We start from the raw sequence: 15,138 nt of genomic DNA, 5'->3' as shown, positions 1-15,138 counted from the left end.
ATAAGTATCAGTACTCAGTACTTTGTTGAAGCACCTTTGGCAGCGATTACAGCCTTAAGTCTTCTTGGGTGTGACGCTACAAGCTTAGCACACCTGTATTTGGGGAGTTCCTCCCATTCTTCTCTGCAGATCCTCTCAAGCTCTGTGAGGTTAGATGGATAGCGTTGCTGCACAACTATTTTCAGGTCTCTATAGAGATGTTCGATCGGGTTCAATTCCGGGCTCTGGCTGGGTCACACAAGGACATTCAGAGACTTGTCCCGAAGCCACTCCTGCATTGTCTTGGCTGTGTACTTAGGGTCGTTGTCATGTTGGAAAGTGAACCTTCACCACAGTGTGAGGTCCTGAGCTTTCTGGAGCAAGTTTTCATCAAGGATCTCTCTGTACTTTGTGTAACAGTATAACTTTAAACCGTACCCTCACCCGGGCGCGAACCAGGGACCCTTTGCACACATCAACAACAGTCACCCACGAAGCATCGTTACCCATCGCTCCACAAAAGCCGCGGCCCTTGCAGAGCAAGGGGAACCACTACTTCAAGGTCTCAGAGCAAGTGACGTCACCGATTGAAACGCTATTTAGCGCGTACCACCGCTAACTAGCTAGCCGTTTCACATCCGTTACACTTGCTCTATTCATCTTTCCCTCGATCCTGACTAGTCTCCCAGTCCCTGCCGCTGAGAAACATCCCTACAGCATGATGCTGCCACCACCATGCTTCAACGTAGCGATGGTGCCAGGTTTTCTCCAGACATGACACTTGGCAATAAGGCCAAAGACTGACTTTTGGCAATCTCCAAGTGGGCTGTTATGTGCCTTTTACTGAGGAGTGGTTTCCGTCTGGCCACTCTAACATAAAGACCTGATTGGTAGAGTGCTGCAGAGATGGTTGTCCTTTTGGAAGGTTCTCCCCTCTCCACAGAGGAACTTGAGCACTGGCAGAGTGACCATCGGGTCCTTGGTCACCTCGCTGACCAAGGTCCTTCTCCCCTGATTGCTCAGTTTGGCTGGGCAGCCAGCTCTAGGAAGAGTCTTGGTGGTTCCCAACTTCTTCCATTTAAGAATGATGGAGGCCACTGTGTTCTTGGGGACCTTCAATGCTGCAGACATTTTTTGGTTCCCTTCCCCAGTTCTGTGCCTCAACGCAATCCTGTCTCTGAGCTCTACGGACAATTCCTTCGACCTTATGAGCTCTACGGACAATTTCATCGACCTTATGCACTGTCAACTGTGGGACCTTATATAGACAGGTGTGTGCCTTTCCAAATCATGCCCAATCAATTAAATTTACCACAGGTGGACTCCAATCAAGTTGAAGAAACATCTCAAGGATGATCAATGGAAATAGGATGGACCTGAGCTCAACTTCGAGACTCACAGTAAAGAGTCTGAATACTTATGTAAATAAGGTATTTCTGTTTTTAATTTTAATACATTTGCTAAAGATTCTAAAAACATGTTTACGCTTTGTCATTATGGAGTATTGTGTGTAGATTTCTGAGGAACTGTTTTTATTTTTTAAATCAATTTTAGAATATGGCTGTAAAGTAACAAAATGTGGAAAAAGTCAATGGTTCTGAATGCAACAACACATACTGTCATTAGATTGCAGACAGACAGACACTGTATCAGAAAGGTGTCAATGTGAATAAGCTGTGACAGTATCAAGAGAGCAAGAGAGGAGGAGAGAGGAGAATGTTAAAAGGCTTGGTACTACAGTAGGCTAGGAGAGAGAGAGAGAGAGAGAAACTCACCTGGAACATGACCCTGTACTGTTCCTCAGGCTTCTGAACCATACACATGTTACACCCCATGGTGTCCTGGACTCAGGCCAGGCGGGGCCAAACTAGTCCAGGAGAACAGTACCTTAAAACACCTCTCTCTCCCTTCGGTGTGGCAGTCAGAGAGCTCCCCACAGACCTACAGGTCCTGAGTGTCAACCCCTCTTTTTTCAGGGCACTGTGGATTATGGATATCAGAGTTTCTCTGTCCCCAAAAACAGGCTGTGTCCCTGTGTCCTGTTCCTATCCTCGTTCCAGATGTCAAGTTTTACAATCCAAACCTAATCCCTACATTTAAAAAAGGGTTTTGGGTGTCCTCCCATCTGTTTCTGTCCCCATTGCAGAGTACACATATCTTTGTTTGTCTTCATAAGCGTGGAGTGGTTATGTTCAGGTTAGGTTTTGCGTGAATTCATCATGATTTTTGGACCGGTGAGTCAGAGGGAGGGGGGGGGGGGACTGAGAGATGAGTAAGTTGACAAGGGAGCTGAGGATGAGTTGAAAGGACTGACAGTTGATCGGTGTTATTGTGTTGTATTGTATTTAAGACAGTCCATCATAACTATTCAATAATGATTAAATCACCTGTCAATAATAATCATGCATGTGACCTAGACCTAAAGTGTATGCAGCCTAATTCTGCATGATTTCTGTTGAACAGTCACCTTTTGAGCTGTCTCTCTCAACTAGCTGAGACTTTTTCCCCAATGGAACTCAACGTGAACTCGCCCACTCCTTTCCCTGGTCTCACGCTCAGCTCAGCTAATCCTCAGCACTCTTTTAAAGGAACTCTTTCAAAGTTTCAGATGCAGTCAGGCACCGATATCAAATAACTTCTTGCCCTCTTTTTCCCCTAACACTCCCTCTCGATTTTCCCACCTTCTTCGCTTTCCAGGTTTAGAAGGATTGCTCGAGTCTGGCTTGTGTGATAAGTTATCCCTCTGACGGCCTTTTTCTCAGGTTTCACTTTTCTTTTGCTCTGGTACTTTCACCTTTTCAGGATCAATGGACTCCTCAGTACTTTTTCATTGGTGCTTGGGGTCATTGACATCTTCTGGTTTACCTCCATTGAAACAGACCAAGAGGAGAGAGAGATAATCTGCCCACTGAACAATCTATCCTACTGCCTGAATCTCAAGCCCTGGCTGTTGAGCTAAGATTAGCAGTATGTATTGGCTACACGAAACCCAATAACACGCACACCTGCACACGAATCCCAGTGAGGCAACAACAGACGAGGAAACTGCTGTCTCAACTGCACCTCTCTGCTTGATGTTGTGTATCTGTCAGAATAACAGACGCTAAGAACCCCTTTTAGGATACAACTGTTTCACTGACACTGGTCTACATACAAAATGTATATCATGTAAATTATCACTGTGGAGTGTTTGAGGAAACTAGACAGTTGTCTGCAGAAGGTGTGTGAGACAAACTAGATTCAGCTTCAGGTGTTCTTTCAGGTTTCTAGTCAGCTCTTTTGACAGTTATGGCTCATTGATAAGCTAAACCAGGGCATTTCCAATCAACTGAAACACTGGAGGCTATTGATCTGGGGTGTCACTGAATGGAAAATTATAATTAAATTATAGGCCTGTTAGAGAACAGGAACCCTCCTACTCAGTCATGTGCAATAATCTATATCAAAACCTCTAAGGGATCAATTACATGTTGTGTTTTCAGGACTATTGGTGAAATCAGGACGAGTCAACATTAAGAACACCAATGATAAGCCATGTGTAAAATAATGGGCTTTTCATTAGAAATATAAGGTTTAAGGGTCTTTGTTTTCCTCATTAAAATGTGTTAATTGAAAGTATGCCTCTTGCTCCTCTCTCATTGCTATCTATCATTCAATCCGTCCTTCACCTGTTTAAGTGGACTAATTCAGTGTATTGACTTAAATCCTGCACTCCTTCTCTCATTATCCCCTAAGATAATGCATGCTGAAGTGGAAACGTACGGCATTATACTGTAACCGTGTAACCATTTACAGCCTGTATCTCTCCTGACTGTCTCGGTCTCATTACCTTTAACAAGTTAAACGTTTAAGTCTTATCAGCACTTCCTCCAGAAGGCCCTGCAATCTGGACATCACTCAACATTTTATGCTTTCAAAAGTTCACCTCTGCCCAGCCAAGCTACTGTCAAAAACAAGGTGTTAGCTTCTGTAATCCTTCCTCAAAGCCTCACTGACTACACCTACCTGTACTATCTCCAGACACTCAGTGTTATCCTTGACACTGGCACATACACACAGTATATAACCAACTGCAATATAAAAGATCAACACACACACACAGACATGCACACACACTTGTAAAAAAAAAACTCCCAGTCTGTCAGGCTAGGCAGTAAGCACCAGAGCCAATGCCAGTCTAGCTGTAGAACTGTGTCAGACAGTCACAGCAGGTGCTGAAAGCCAAACAGGCGTGTCAAATGTCCCAACGGTTCCTACGCTCTCTCCATGTTCAGTTCCACATTGAGCCTTTCATCGCATGAGGATGTACGCAAATTCTAATTCTTACCTGGCCACTATTGTAAAACCTCTAGTTTGAGACCCACAATCTGTCATGTGAATGATCTGAGTCTAACAGGTATGGACTCTACAGATCCACGAAGGAAAGAAGGAGAGGAGATGTAAAATGTAGTGATGAGAAATGACAGAAAATTTGAGTATTTCCTCTTGCAGGACTTCTGCCACTCTATGTCCTCACAAACAAAAACAAAGCTTAAACTAGAGCCCAAAAAAATAAAGTTCATCCATCTTCTACTGCAGGAAGAAAATAACATCAAATCAAGAATGTGAGGTACCAGGTCTGCAGTAATAATCCACCTTTTGTCTGTTGGTCATTCTTTAAAAAATCCGCAATTAGAAACAAAAGCGTTGGGAGGGACAAAAGCGTCCATCCAGGTGGTTTATAGAGCCAGAGTGTAAAGCACACTGCCTCCCTCAGGTTGGACATAAATCCCAATCACCACACTCAGAAGATGATAGAAATCACTGACGGCTGATTGGGGGATTGTCTTGGCTTCTCCCCTCAGGCACGACAGTAAATGCACTCCCCCACTGCAGAGGGGAACACAAAGGCGTTCCTGCCCAGCGGTAAGGAGCCTGCTGATCCGCACACAGCACTATCAAGCATGTCTGCTACTGCTGAATAGGATTCTACTGGATGCAACACTGTTCTCTCTCTCTCTCTGGCTTTCCAGGGCTGGCTCTGGCCCCCTCCCCTAGTCCCCCCATTTGCTACCCCTCCTCCCCCTCTTGCTCTCTCTCTTGCTCCCTTCTCTCTCCCTCTTTTTCTGTCTCTCTCTCTGTGGGAAACACAGGGCATGCTCCAGAAAGCCTGATGATCTGTTTTCACTATGCAGGTAGAACAGAGCTGAAGGAGAGAGAGAGAGAGAGAGTAAGCTACTACAATCTACATGAAATAATGAACAGTCAAGGAGCACTATCAATAAACATTTGTCAATATTCATATATAATGTGACATACTGTATGTATTGTACAAGTATCAATTGCTTAATGACAGGGTACCAAGAATAATATGGGATAATGTACTGTACTAGACAAACAGAAATGGCCAAAGGAGGTAGAGAGCCTCTAACCGCCTGTGAATTTAAATGAGTTGAAGCGCTGACACACAGAAGGAAGAAAATGAGAAGGAAAAGAGAGGGAGACAGAACAATTGGATAACAGGTGTATGATGGGATGGATTTAAAGATGGAACACAGCCAAGGAATGTGAAGTACATGACTGTGTGGGAGAGAGTGGGAGATGGAGAAAAAGAGGGGGTGGGGTGGAGACAGGGAGGGCTTTCAGCAGTACGGCATTCAAAATGCAAACAATACAAACCTGTAAATGCTGCAATCATGTGGATAACAAAAAGGTGTAAATGCTGTGTATATGCACCTGTTTTGTTTGCACAATACTTGTGTATTCCCTCAAGTTATATATTTTCATTGACTTCCCTTGACCCGCTCTCCCTCTCTGAATATCAAGCTGCATTTTAGAACTGTTCATTGTCTAATTTCAATTTTAAACACAGCTCTGTCGGCACATTTGCAACAATCACACTGCCAATTGTTTTAGAACCAAGTAGAGCTATGAGACACAGACCAGGGGACGGGGCGGATTAAATCAGGGAATCCCTGTAAACTGAACACTGTAAGAAAGAACAAATATTAAAAATAAAATTATAGCCTACAAACATCTATTTAAAAAATGATATTTTTTACATTATTTCGTTATTTCTCTCTCCCTGTCGTCCTCTCTCCTGTCTTCCTCTCCCCTGTCTTCCTCTCTCCTGTCTTCCTCTCTCCTGTCGTCCTCTCTCCTGTCTTCCTCTCCCCTGTCTTCCTCTCCCCTGTCTCCCTCTCCCCTGTCTCCCTCTCCCCTGTCTTCCTCTCTCCTGTTTTCCTCTCCCCTGTCTTCCTCTCTCCTGTCTTCCTCTCTCCTGTCTTCCTCTCTCTCTTTTTGCCTCTCTCTCACCAGAGGGAGTCATTTGACCAACATAAATGCCCTGTCAATATTCAGGACACTGTGTTAATCTAACACACACACACGCACGCACGCACGCACGCACGCACACACACACACACACACACACACACACACACACACACACACACACACACACATACACATACACACACACACACACACACACACACACACACACACACACACACACACACACACATACACATACACATACACACACACCTCAATGCGCTTACTCTTATAAAAATGCATAAATCAAAGCATGTATTTGTCCATAACACTGAAATACCATCACAAACCTTTGTCCGACACAGACCACACATATTAAATGTACTCATTGACTGGCTATGTATTTGGTAAATGGAGCCATAGACCCTCCCTGTCTGTCTGAGCCAGTTTGAAACAGGATTTCACGCTGTCTGTGTCTGTCTGACTGACCCAACATGCTTACAGACAGTTCAGTTCAGCGTGTCTGAGTAAACTGCAGAGCTCCCTACATTTTACTGAACGTACACACACTTACACTCAGACCTCAGTCAGACTCGGTTATCCTCATGCGTCACCCTCTCCAAAACGTGAGGCTGCTGAAGATCTCTATCTTGACAAAAGATGTCAAAATACCAGCATAGAAAAACTGTCTAGAATATCAACTGCCTATTCTGCAAGACAGAACAAAAAGAGGGATCTATTTCATCACAGTGCATTCTTGTCTATCCTAAATATTAATGTTTGCCATTTCACTATCCTTCCCCTCTTCATCTATCTAAAGGGCAGATGTAGAAAATGGGGCCTTGTCTGTTCTGCAGCTCTGACTTCTGTCTGTGGTTCATCTTATGACTTCAGTTCTTACTCTGCTCTGGCGATGCTCACACTGTGTTTCTGTTCAGTCTGCATGTCTACAGTTTGTCTGTTGGTACCATGTCCAGATTTTGTCACAATTACCTCTGGGATCTGTATGTCTGTCAGCACTTTACCAGTCCTGTATGTGTGTCTGCTTTCTATTGCCCTCCAGTGCAGTGCAATTTCAGTGTGGTGCATTGACATTGCTGTGCATTTTGCCTTACACTCTGCAAATATGCACATAATGGAACCAACTATAATGGAACCATTTCTGAATTTGCACATGCAGAACTTGTGTACATATACAGACCAAATATAGTGTGTACATACAGACCAGATGTCTCAGCGTTGAATAGGTAATGTAACACAAATGCTAACATTGGGAAATGCATATACAGTTGAAGTCGGAAGTTTACATACACCTTAGCCAAATAGATTTAAACTCAGTTTCTCACAATTCCTGACATTTAATCCTAGTAAAATGCCCTGTTTCAGGGTCACCACTTTATTTTAAGAATGTGAAATGTCAGAATAATAGTAGAGAGAATGATTTATTTCAGCTTTTATTTCTTTCATCACATTCCCAGTGGGTCAGAAGTTTACATACACTCAATTGGTATTTGGTAGAATTGTCTTTAAATTGTTTAACTTGGGTCAAACATTTCAGGTAGCCTTCCACACGCTTCCCACAATAAGTTGGGAGAATTTTGGCCCATTCCTCCTGACAGAGCTGGTGTAACTGAGTCAGGTTTGTAGGCCTCCTTGCTCGCACACGCTTTTTCAGTTCTGCCCACAAATTTTCTATAGGATTGAGGTCAGGGCTTTGAGATGGCCACTCCAATACCTTGACTTTGTTGTCCTTAAGCCATTTTGCCACAACTTTGGAAGTATGCTTGGGGTCATTGTCCATATGAAAGACCCATTTGCAACCAAGCTTGAACTTCCTGACTAATGTCTTGAGATGTTGCTTCAATATATCCACATAATTTTCTTCCCTCACGATGCTATCTATTTTGTGAAGTGCACCAGTCCCTCCTGCAGCAAAGCCCCTCCACAACATGATGCTGCCACACCCGTGCTTCACGGTTGGGATGGTGTTCTTCGGCTTGCAAGCCTCCCCCTTTACCTCCAAACATAACAATGGTCATTATGGCCAAACAGTTCTATTTTTGTTTCATTAGACCAGAGGACAAAAAAGTACAATCTTTGTCCCCATGTGCAGTTGCAAACCGTAGTCTGGCTTTTTTTATGGCGGTTTTGGAGCAGTGACTTCTTCCTTGCTGAGCGGCCTTTCAGGTTATGTCGATATAGGACTCGTTTTACTGTGGATATTGTCATGCCCTGACCTTAGAGAGCCTTATATTTTCTAATTTGGTTCGGTCGAGGTGTGACTAGGGTGGGTACTCTAGTTTTTGTATTTCTATGTTGGCCTGGAATGGTTCCCAATCAGAGGCAGCTGTCTATTGTTGTCTCTGATTGGGGATCATATTTAGGCAGCCTTTTCCCACTGGGTTTTTGTGGGATCTTGTTTTTGTGTTGATGCCTGTGAGCTCTACAGAACGTCACGTATCGTTTATGCTTTATTGTTTTGTTGTTCAGTTCTCCTTAAAATAAAAAGATGTCGAACCGATTCCACGCTGCGCTTTGGTCTGAGTATGATTACGACGACGATCGTGAAGAATATAGATACTTTTGTACCTGTTTCCTCCAGCATCTTCACAAGGTCCTGGTTGACTTGACTAACATACAAGATGAACTGGCACAGAGAGACCGGAAACAGGGATAAAAACACTGGGGAGAATACGCGACAACTGGAGGGGTTGGAGGCAATCACAAGGACAGGTGAAATAGATCAGGGCTGTCCGGCGACAGTCCGCTTGTCGACGACACCTGGAGTTGGTCTTGAGAAGTGCTGCCCAAGCTCTTCTCCAGGTACGTCGACAGCGGCGGACAAACATCTGGGCCGAGGGTATGGTGACCTCTTGTTTCGGGAAGAGTGGAGGTTGATACCCCAAAGAACTCTCAAATGGAGAGAGTCCCGTGGCCGAACAGGCAAGGGTGTTCCGTTCATACTCCACTCAGACCAGCTGTCAGCTCCAGGTAGTGGGATTAGTTGAGACCAGGCACCTCAGGGTGGTTTACAGGTCTTGGTTGGCTCGCTCCGACTGACCATTGGTTTGGGGATGGAATACAGATGACAGGCTGGCCGACAACCCAATAAGGGTGCAGAATGCCTTCCAGAACTGAGAAAAGAACTGAGGCCCCCGATTGGAGACCATGTCTACCGGGAGTCCATGGATCCAGAAGACATGCTGCACCATAAACTGGGCCGTCTCCTTGGCAGAAGGTAGGTTGGGGAGAGGGATGAAATGGGCGGCCTTGGAGAACCGGTCGACTACCGTCAGAATGAAAGTGTTGCCATCAGACGACGGAGGGAGCCCAGTGACAAAGTCCAGAGATATATGAGACCAGGGACGATGAGGAACCGGTAGTCGCTGCAGGAGGCCAGAAGGAGCTTGCCACGGAGTCTTATTTTGAGCACACACAGTGCATGCGGGGACGAAGGCAGAGACGTCAGGGACCATTGTGGGCCACCAGAAATATTGACGAAGGAAGGCTAGTGTACGACGGGACCCTGCATGACAGGTCAGCCTGGAGGAATGAGCCCATTCCAGGACCCGGGGCTGGATTGGGTTTGGGACAAACAGACAGTTTGCTGGGCCCCTTTCAGGTCCAGGCTGGGAGCGTTGCGCCTTGCGAACCAGGTTCTCAATACCCCAATCCACAGTGGCAGCAAGGCATGAGGTAGGGAGAATGGTGTCGGAAGTCAAGGGTGAGGCAGAGGAACTGTATAGGTGGGAGAGAGCATCAGGCTTTACATATTTAGACCCTGGACAGTAGGAAATGGTAAAGTTGAATCTGGTAAACAGGAGGACTCACTGGGCATGCCTTGAGATGAGGCGCTTGGCTGAACAGAGATATTTCCAGGTTTTTATGGTCAGTCCAGACCAGGAATGGCTGTTCTGCTCCTTCCAGCCAGTGCCTCCACTCATCCAACGCCATCTTCACCGCCAGGAGTTCTCGGTTGCCAACATCATAGTTCTTTTCAGCAGGATTGAGACGATGGGACAGGAAGGCACAGGGATGAAGCTTCTGGTCCTGGGAAGATCGCTGAGACAGGATGTCCCCTACTCTAACATCCGAAGCATCCACTTCCACCACAAATTGACTTGAGGGGTCTGGATGGGTGCTGTAGTGAACCGATGCTTCAGGTCCATAAAGGCTTTGTTGACAGCTGGAAACCATTTGAACGGTACCTTGGGGGAGGTGAGTGCTGAGAGGGGGCCTGCCAGAGTGCTGTAATCCTGAATGAAACTGCGGTAGAAGTTTGCAAAACCAAGAAACAGTTGCAACTGCACCCTGGACGTTGGTTGAGGCCAATCCACCACTGCTTTCACCTTTCCAGGATCCATCTGAACATTGCCCTCAGCAATGAAATATCCCAGAAAGGAGATAGAAGAGCGGTGAAACTCACACTTCTCAGCAAACAATTGGTTCTCCAGGAGGTGCTGAAGGACCTGTCTGACATGGAGTACATGTTCTTGTGAAGATCGGGAAAAAAACAGGATGTAGTCCAGGTAGATGAACACAAACCGGTTTAGCATGTCTCAAAGCACATCATTGACCAAAGCTTGGAAGACATTGGCGTTGGTGAGTCCAAATGGCAAGACCTGGTACTCATAATGTCCACTGGCTGTGTTGAAGGCTGTCTTCCACTCATCCCCCTCGCGTATCCGAATCAGGTGGTAGGCATTCCGAGGGTTCAACTTGGAAAACATGGTAGCCCCCTGGAAAGGTTCAAACGCAGAGGAGATGAGAGGTAGGGGGTAACAATTTTTGACAGTGATATCGTTAAGTCCCCGGTAGTCAATGCACGGGCCAGGATCTTGTCCTTCTTCTCCACAAAGAAAAATCCTGCGCCAACAGGAGATGCAGACGGATGGTGCAGGAGCCAGAGATTCTTCTATGTACTCCTTCATAGCAATGGCCTCTGGTCCGGACAGACAGTACAACCGACCCAGAGGTGGTGTAGTGCCTAGGAGGAGATCAATGGCACAATCATAAGGACGGTGCGGGGGAAGGTAAGTAGCACGTGCCTTGCTAAACACTTCCAGGAGGTCATGGTACTCCGTGGGGATAGCAGAGACATCCACAGTCTTGCTAACCTCCTGAGGAAGATGACTAGGCTGTGCTGCTTTAAGGCAGTGGGAATGGCAAAATGGGCTCCAACCCAGGATGGAGCTTGTGGTCCAGTCAATCACAGGATTGTGCTTTTGGAGCCTGGAAAATCCCCAAATAACCGGAACATGGGGGGATGCAATGAGGAGGAACTGTATGTGGGTACCCAAAACCCGTAATTGAACAGGCACAGTACTATGGGTGACTTCCCCTATAGAGCGGCCGCCCAGTGCCCTAGCATCCATGGGGACAGAGAGAGGCTGAGTGGGAATACCAAGCTCCGAAGAAATAGTGGCATCCATAAAACTCATCAGCCCCAGAGTCAATGAGCACTCGGAGAGGCTTCCCCACAGCACCCACTAGTGACAAGGGTTTCCTAATAGGGCAGGTAGCTAGCTATAAAATGTCCTGCCCCTCCACAGTACAGACAACAGTTATTATTCATCCTCCGTGAGCGCTCCCAAACTGATAGCCTAGTTCTTCCCAACTGCATAGGCTCAGGAGTATCCAACTGTTAGAGGAATTTAGTTCCTTTGTGTTCATTAACCAATTCAATTAAAACACTCTGTTTATAAGAATTTGTAAGGTTCTTATTTACATAAAATAGACAGAGACCAAATCAAATCAAATCAAATCAAATTTATTTTATATAGCCCTTCGTACATCAGCTGATATCTCAAAGTGCTGTACAGAAACCCAGCCTAAAACCCCAAACAGCAAGCAATGCAGGTGAAGAAGCACGGTGGCTAGGAAAAACTCCCTAGAAAGGCCAAAACCTAGGAAGAAACCTAGAGAGGAACCAGGCTATGTGGGGTGGCCAGTCCTCTTCTGGCTGTGCCGGGTGGAGATTATAACAAAACATGGTCAAGATGTTCAAATGTTCATAAATGACCAGCATGGTCGAATAATAATAAGGCAGAATAGTTGAAACTGGAGCAGCAGCACAGTCAGGTGGACTGGGGACAGCAAGGAGTCATCATGTCAGGTAGTCCTGGGGCATGGTCCTAGGGCTCAGGTCCTCCGAGAGAGAGAAAGAAAGAGAGAATTAGAGAGAGCATATGTGGGATGGCCAGTCCTCTTCTGGCTGTGCCGGGTGGAGATTATAACAGAACATGGCCAAGATGTTCAAATGTTCATAAATGATCAGCATGGTCGAATAATAATAAGGCAGAACAGTTGAAACTGGAGCAGCAGCACAGCCAGGTGGACTGGGGACAGCAAGGAGTCATCATGTCAGGTAGTCCTGGGGCATGGTCCTAGGGCTCAGGTCCTCCGAGAGAGAGAAAGAGAGAAGGAGAGAATTAGAGAACGCACACTTAGATTCACACAGGACACCGAATAGGACAGGAGAAGTACTCCAGATATAACAAACTGACCCTAGCCCCCCGACACATAAACTACTGCAGCATAAATACTGGAGGCTGAGACAGGAGGGGTCAGGAGACACTGTGGCCCACTCCGAGGACACCCCCGGACAGGGCCAAACAGGAAGGATATAACCCCACCCACTTGCCAAAGCACAGCCCCCACACCACTAGAGGGATATCTTCAACCACCAACTTACCATCCTGAGACAAGGCTGAGTATAGCCCACAAAGACCTCCGCCACGGCACAACTTAAGGGGGGGGGGGGAGCGCCAACCCAGACAGGATGACCACATCAGTGACTCAACCCACTCAGGTGACGCACCTCCTCCAGGGACGGCATGAGAGAGCCCCAGTAAAGCCAGTGACTCAGCCCCTGTAATAGGGTTAGAGGCAGAGAATCCCAGTGGAAAGAGGGGAACCGGCCAGGCAGAGACAGCAAGGGTGGTTCGTTGCTCCAGAGCCTTTCCGTTCAACCTCCCACTCCTGGGCCAGACTACACTCAATCATATGACCCACTGAAGAGATGAGTCTTCAGTAGAGACTTAAAGGTTGAGACCGAGTTTGCGTCTCTGACATGGGTAGGCAGACCGTTCCATAAAAATGGAGCTCTATAGGAGAAAGCCCTGCCTCCAGCTGTTTGCTTAAAAATTCTAGGGACAATTAGGAGGCCTGCGTCTTGTGACCGTAGCGTACGTGTAGGTATGTACGGCAGGACCAAATCAGAGAGATAGATAGGAGCAAGCCCATGTAATGCTTTGTAGGTTAGCAGTAAAACCTTGAAATCAGCCCTTGCTTTGACAGGAAGCCAGTGTAGAGAGGCTAGCACTGGAGTAATATGATCAAATTTTTTGGTTCTAGTCAGGATTCTAGCAGCCGTATTTAGCACTAACTGAAGTTTATTTAGTGCTTTATCCGGGTAGCCGGAAAGTAGAGCATTGCAGTAGTCTAACCTGGAAGTGACAAAAGCATGGATTAATTTTTCTGCATCATTTTTGGACAGAAAGTTCCTGATTTTTGCAATGTTTCGTAGATGGAAAAAAGCTGTCCTTGAAATGGTCTTGATATGTTCTTCAAAAGAGAGATCAGGGTCCAGAGTAACGCCGAGGTCCTTCACAGTTTTATTTGAGACGACTGTACAACCATTAAGATTAATTGTCAGATTCAACAGAAGATCTCTTTGTTTCTTGGGACCTAGAACAAGCATCTCTGTTTTGTCCGAGTTTAAAAGTAGAAAGTTTGCAGCCATCCACTTCCTTATGTCTGAAACACATTCTTCTAGCAAGGGCAATTTTGGGGCTTCACCATGTTTAATTGAAATGTACAGCTGTGTGTCATCTGCATAGCAGTGAAAGTTAACATTATGTTTTCGAATAACATCCCCAAGAGGTAAAATATATAGTGAAAACAAAAGTGGTCCTAAAACGGAACCTTGAGGAACACCGAAATTTACAGTTGATTTGTCGGAGGACAGACCATTGACAGAGACAAACTGATATCTTTCCGACAGATAAGATCTAAACCAGGCCAGAACTTGTCCGTGTAGACCAATTTGGGTTTCCAATCTCTCCAAAAGAATGTGGTGATCGATGGTATCAAAAGCAGCACTAAGGTCTAGGAGCACGAGGACAGATGCAGAGCCTCGGTCCGATGCCATTAAAATGTCATTTACCACCTTCACAAGTGCCGTCTCAGTGCTATGATGGGGTCTAAAACCAGACTGAAGCATTTCGTATACATTGTTTGTCTTCAGGAAGGCAGTGAGTTGTTGCGCAACAGCCTTTTCTAAAATTTTTGAGAGGAATGGAAGATTCGATATAGGCCGATAGTTTTTTATATTTTCTGGGTCAAGGTTTGGCTTTTTCAAGAGAGGCTTTATTACTGCCACTTTTAATGAGTTTGGTACACATCCGGTGGATAGAGAGCCGTTTATTATGTTCAACATAGTAGGGCCAAGCACAGGAAGCAGCTCTTTCAGTAGTTTAGTTGGAATAGGGTCCAGTATGCAGCTTGAAGGTTTAGAGGCCATGATTATTTTCATCATTGTGTCAAGAGATATAGTACTAAAACACTTGAGTGTCTCTCTTGATCCTAGGTCCTGGCAGAGTTGTGCAGACTCAGGACAACTGAGCTTTGAAGGAATACGCAGATTTAAGGAAGAGTCCGTAATTTGCTTTCTAATAATCATAATCTTTTCCTCAAAGAAGTTCATGAATTTATCACTGCTAAAGTGAAAGTCATCCTCTCTTGGGGAATGCTGCTTTTTAGTTAGCTTTGCGACAGTATCAAAAAGGAATTTCGGATTGTTCTTATTTTCCTCAATTAAGTTAGAAAAATAGGATGATCGAGCAGCAGTAAGGGCTCTTCGGTACTGCACAGTACTGTCTTTCCAAGCTAGTCGGAAGACTT

The 15,138-nt window shown here is 45.6% G+C and overlaps 2 protein-coding genes across 3 annotated transcripts in view; one reads left to right on the top strand and one right to left on the bottom strand.

The window, feature by feature from the left end:
• LOC110532484 (uncharacterized) overlaps nucleotides 1-15,138 on the top strand; it is a 59,413-nt gene that overhangs the window by 23,803 nt on the left and 20,472 nt on the right. The window lies entirely within an intron of this gene.
• The window catches only part of LOC110532488 (PDZ domain-containing protein 4), a 69,166-nt gene that overhangs the window by 35,775 nt on the left and 18,253 nt on the right, over nucleotides 1-15,138 (bottom strand). Inside the window, exon 1 of one of the 2 annotated variants that reach the window (XM_021616442.3) lies at nucleotides 1,755-4,961. The exons of the other annotated variant lie outside the window; for it this stretch is intronic. Within the exon in view, the coding sequence (XP_021472117.2) occupies nucleotides 1,755-1,814 (60 nt within the window). The 5' untranslated portion in view covers nucleotides 1,815-4,961. Of the gene's footprint in view, nucleotides 1-1,754; nucleotides 4,962-15,138 lie in introns of those variants that run through there. 2 annotated transcript variants of the gene reach the window in all.

This window comes from Oncorhynchus mykiss, chromosome 9 (genome assembly GCF_057628025.1).
Source record: "Oncorhynchus mykiss isolate SJ-2025 chromosome 9, ASM5762802v1, whole genome shotgun sequence".
Lineage (NCBI taxonomy): Eukaryota > Metazoa > Chordata > Actinopteri > Salmoniformes > Salmonidae > Oncorhynchus > Oncorhynchus mykiss.
The sequence above is the reverse complement of the archived record's forward strand: the minus strand, read 5'-3'. Positions and strand labels throughout refer to the sequence as shown.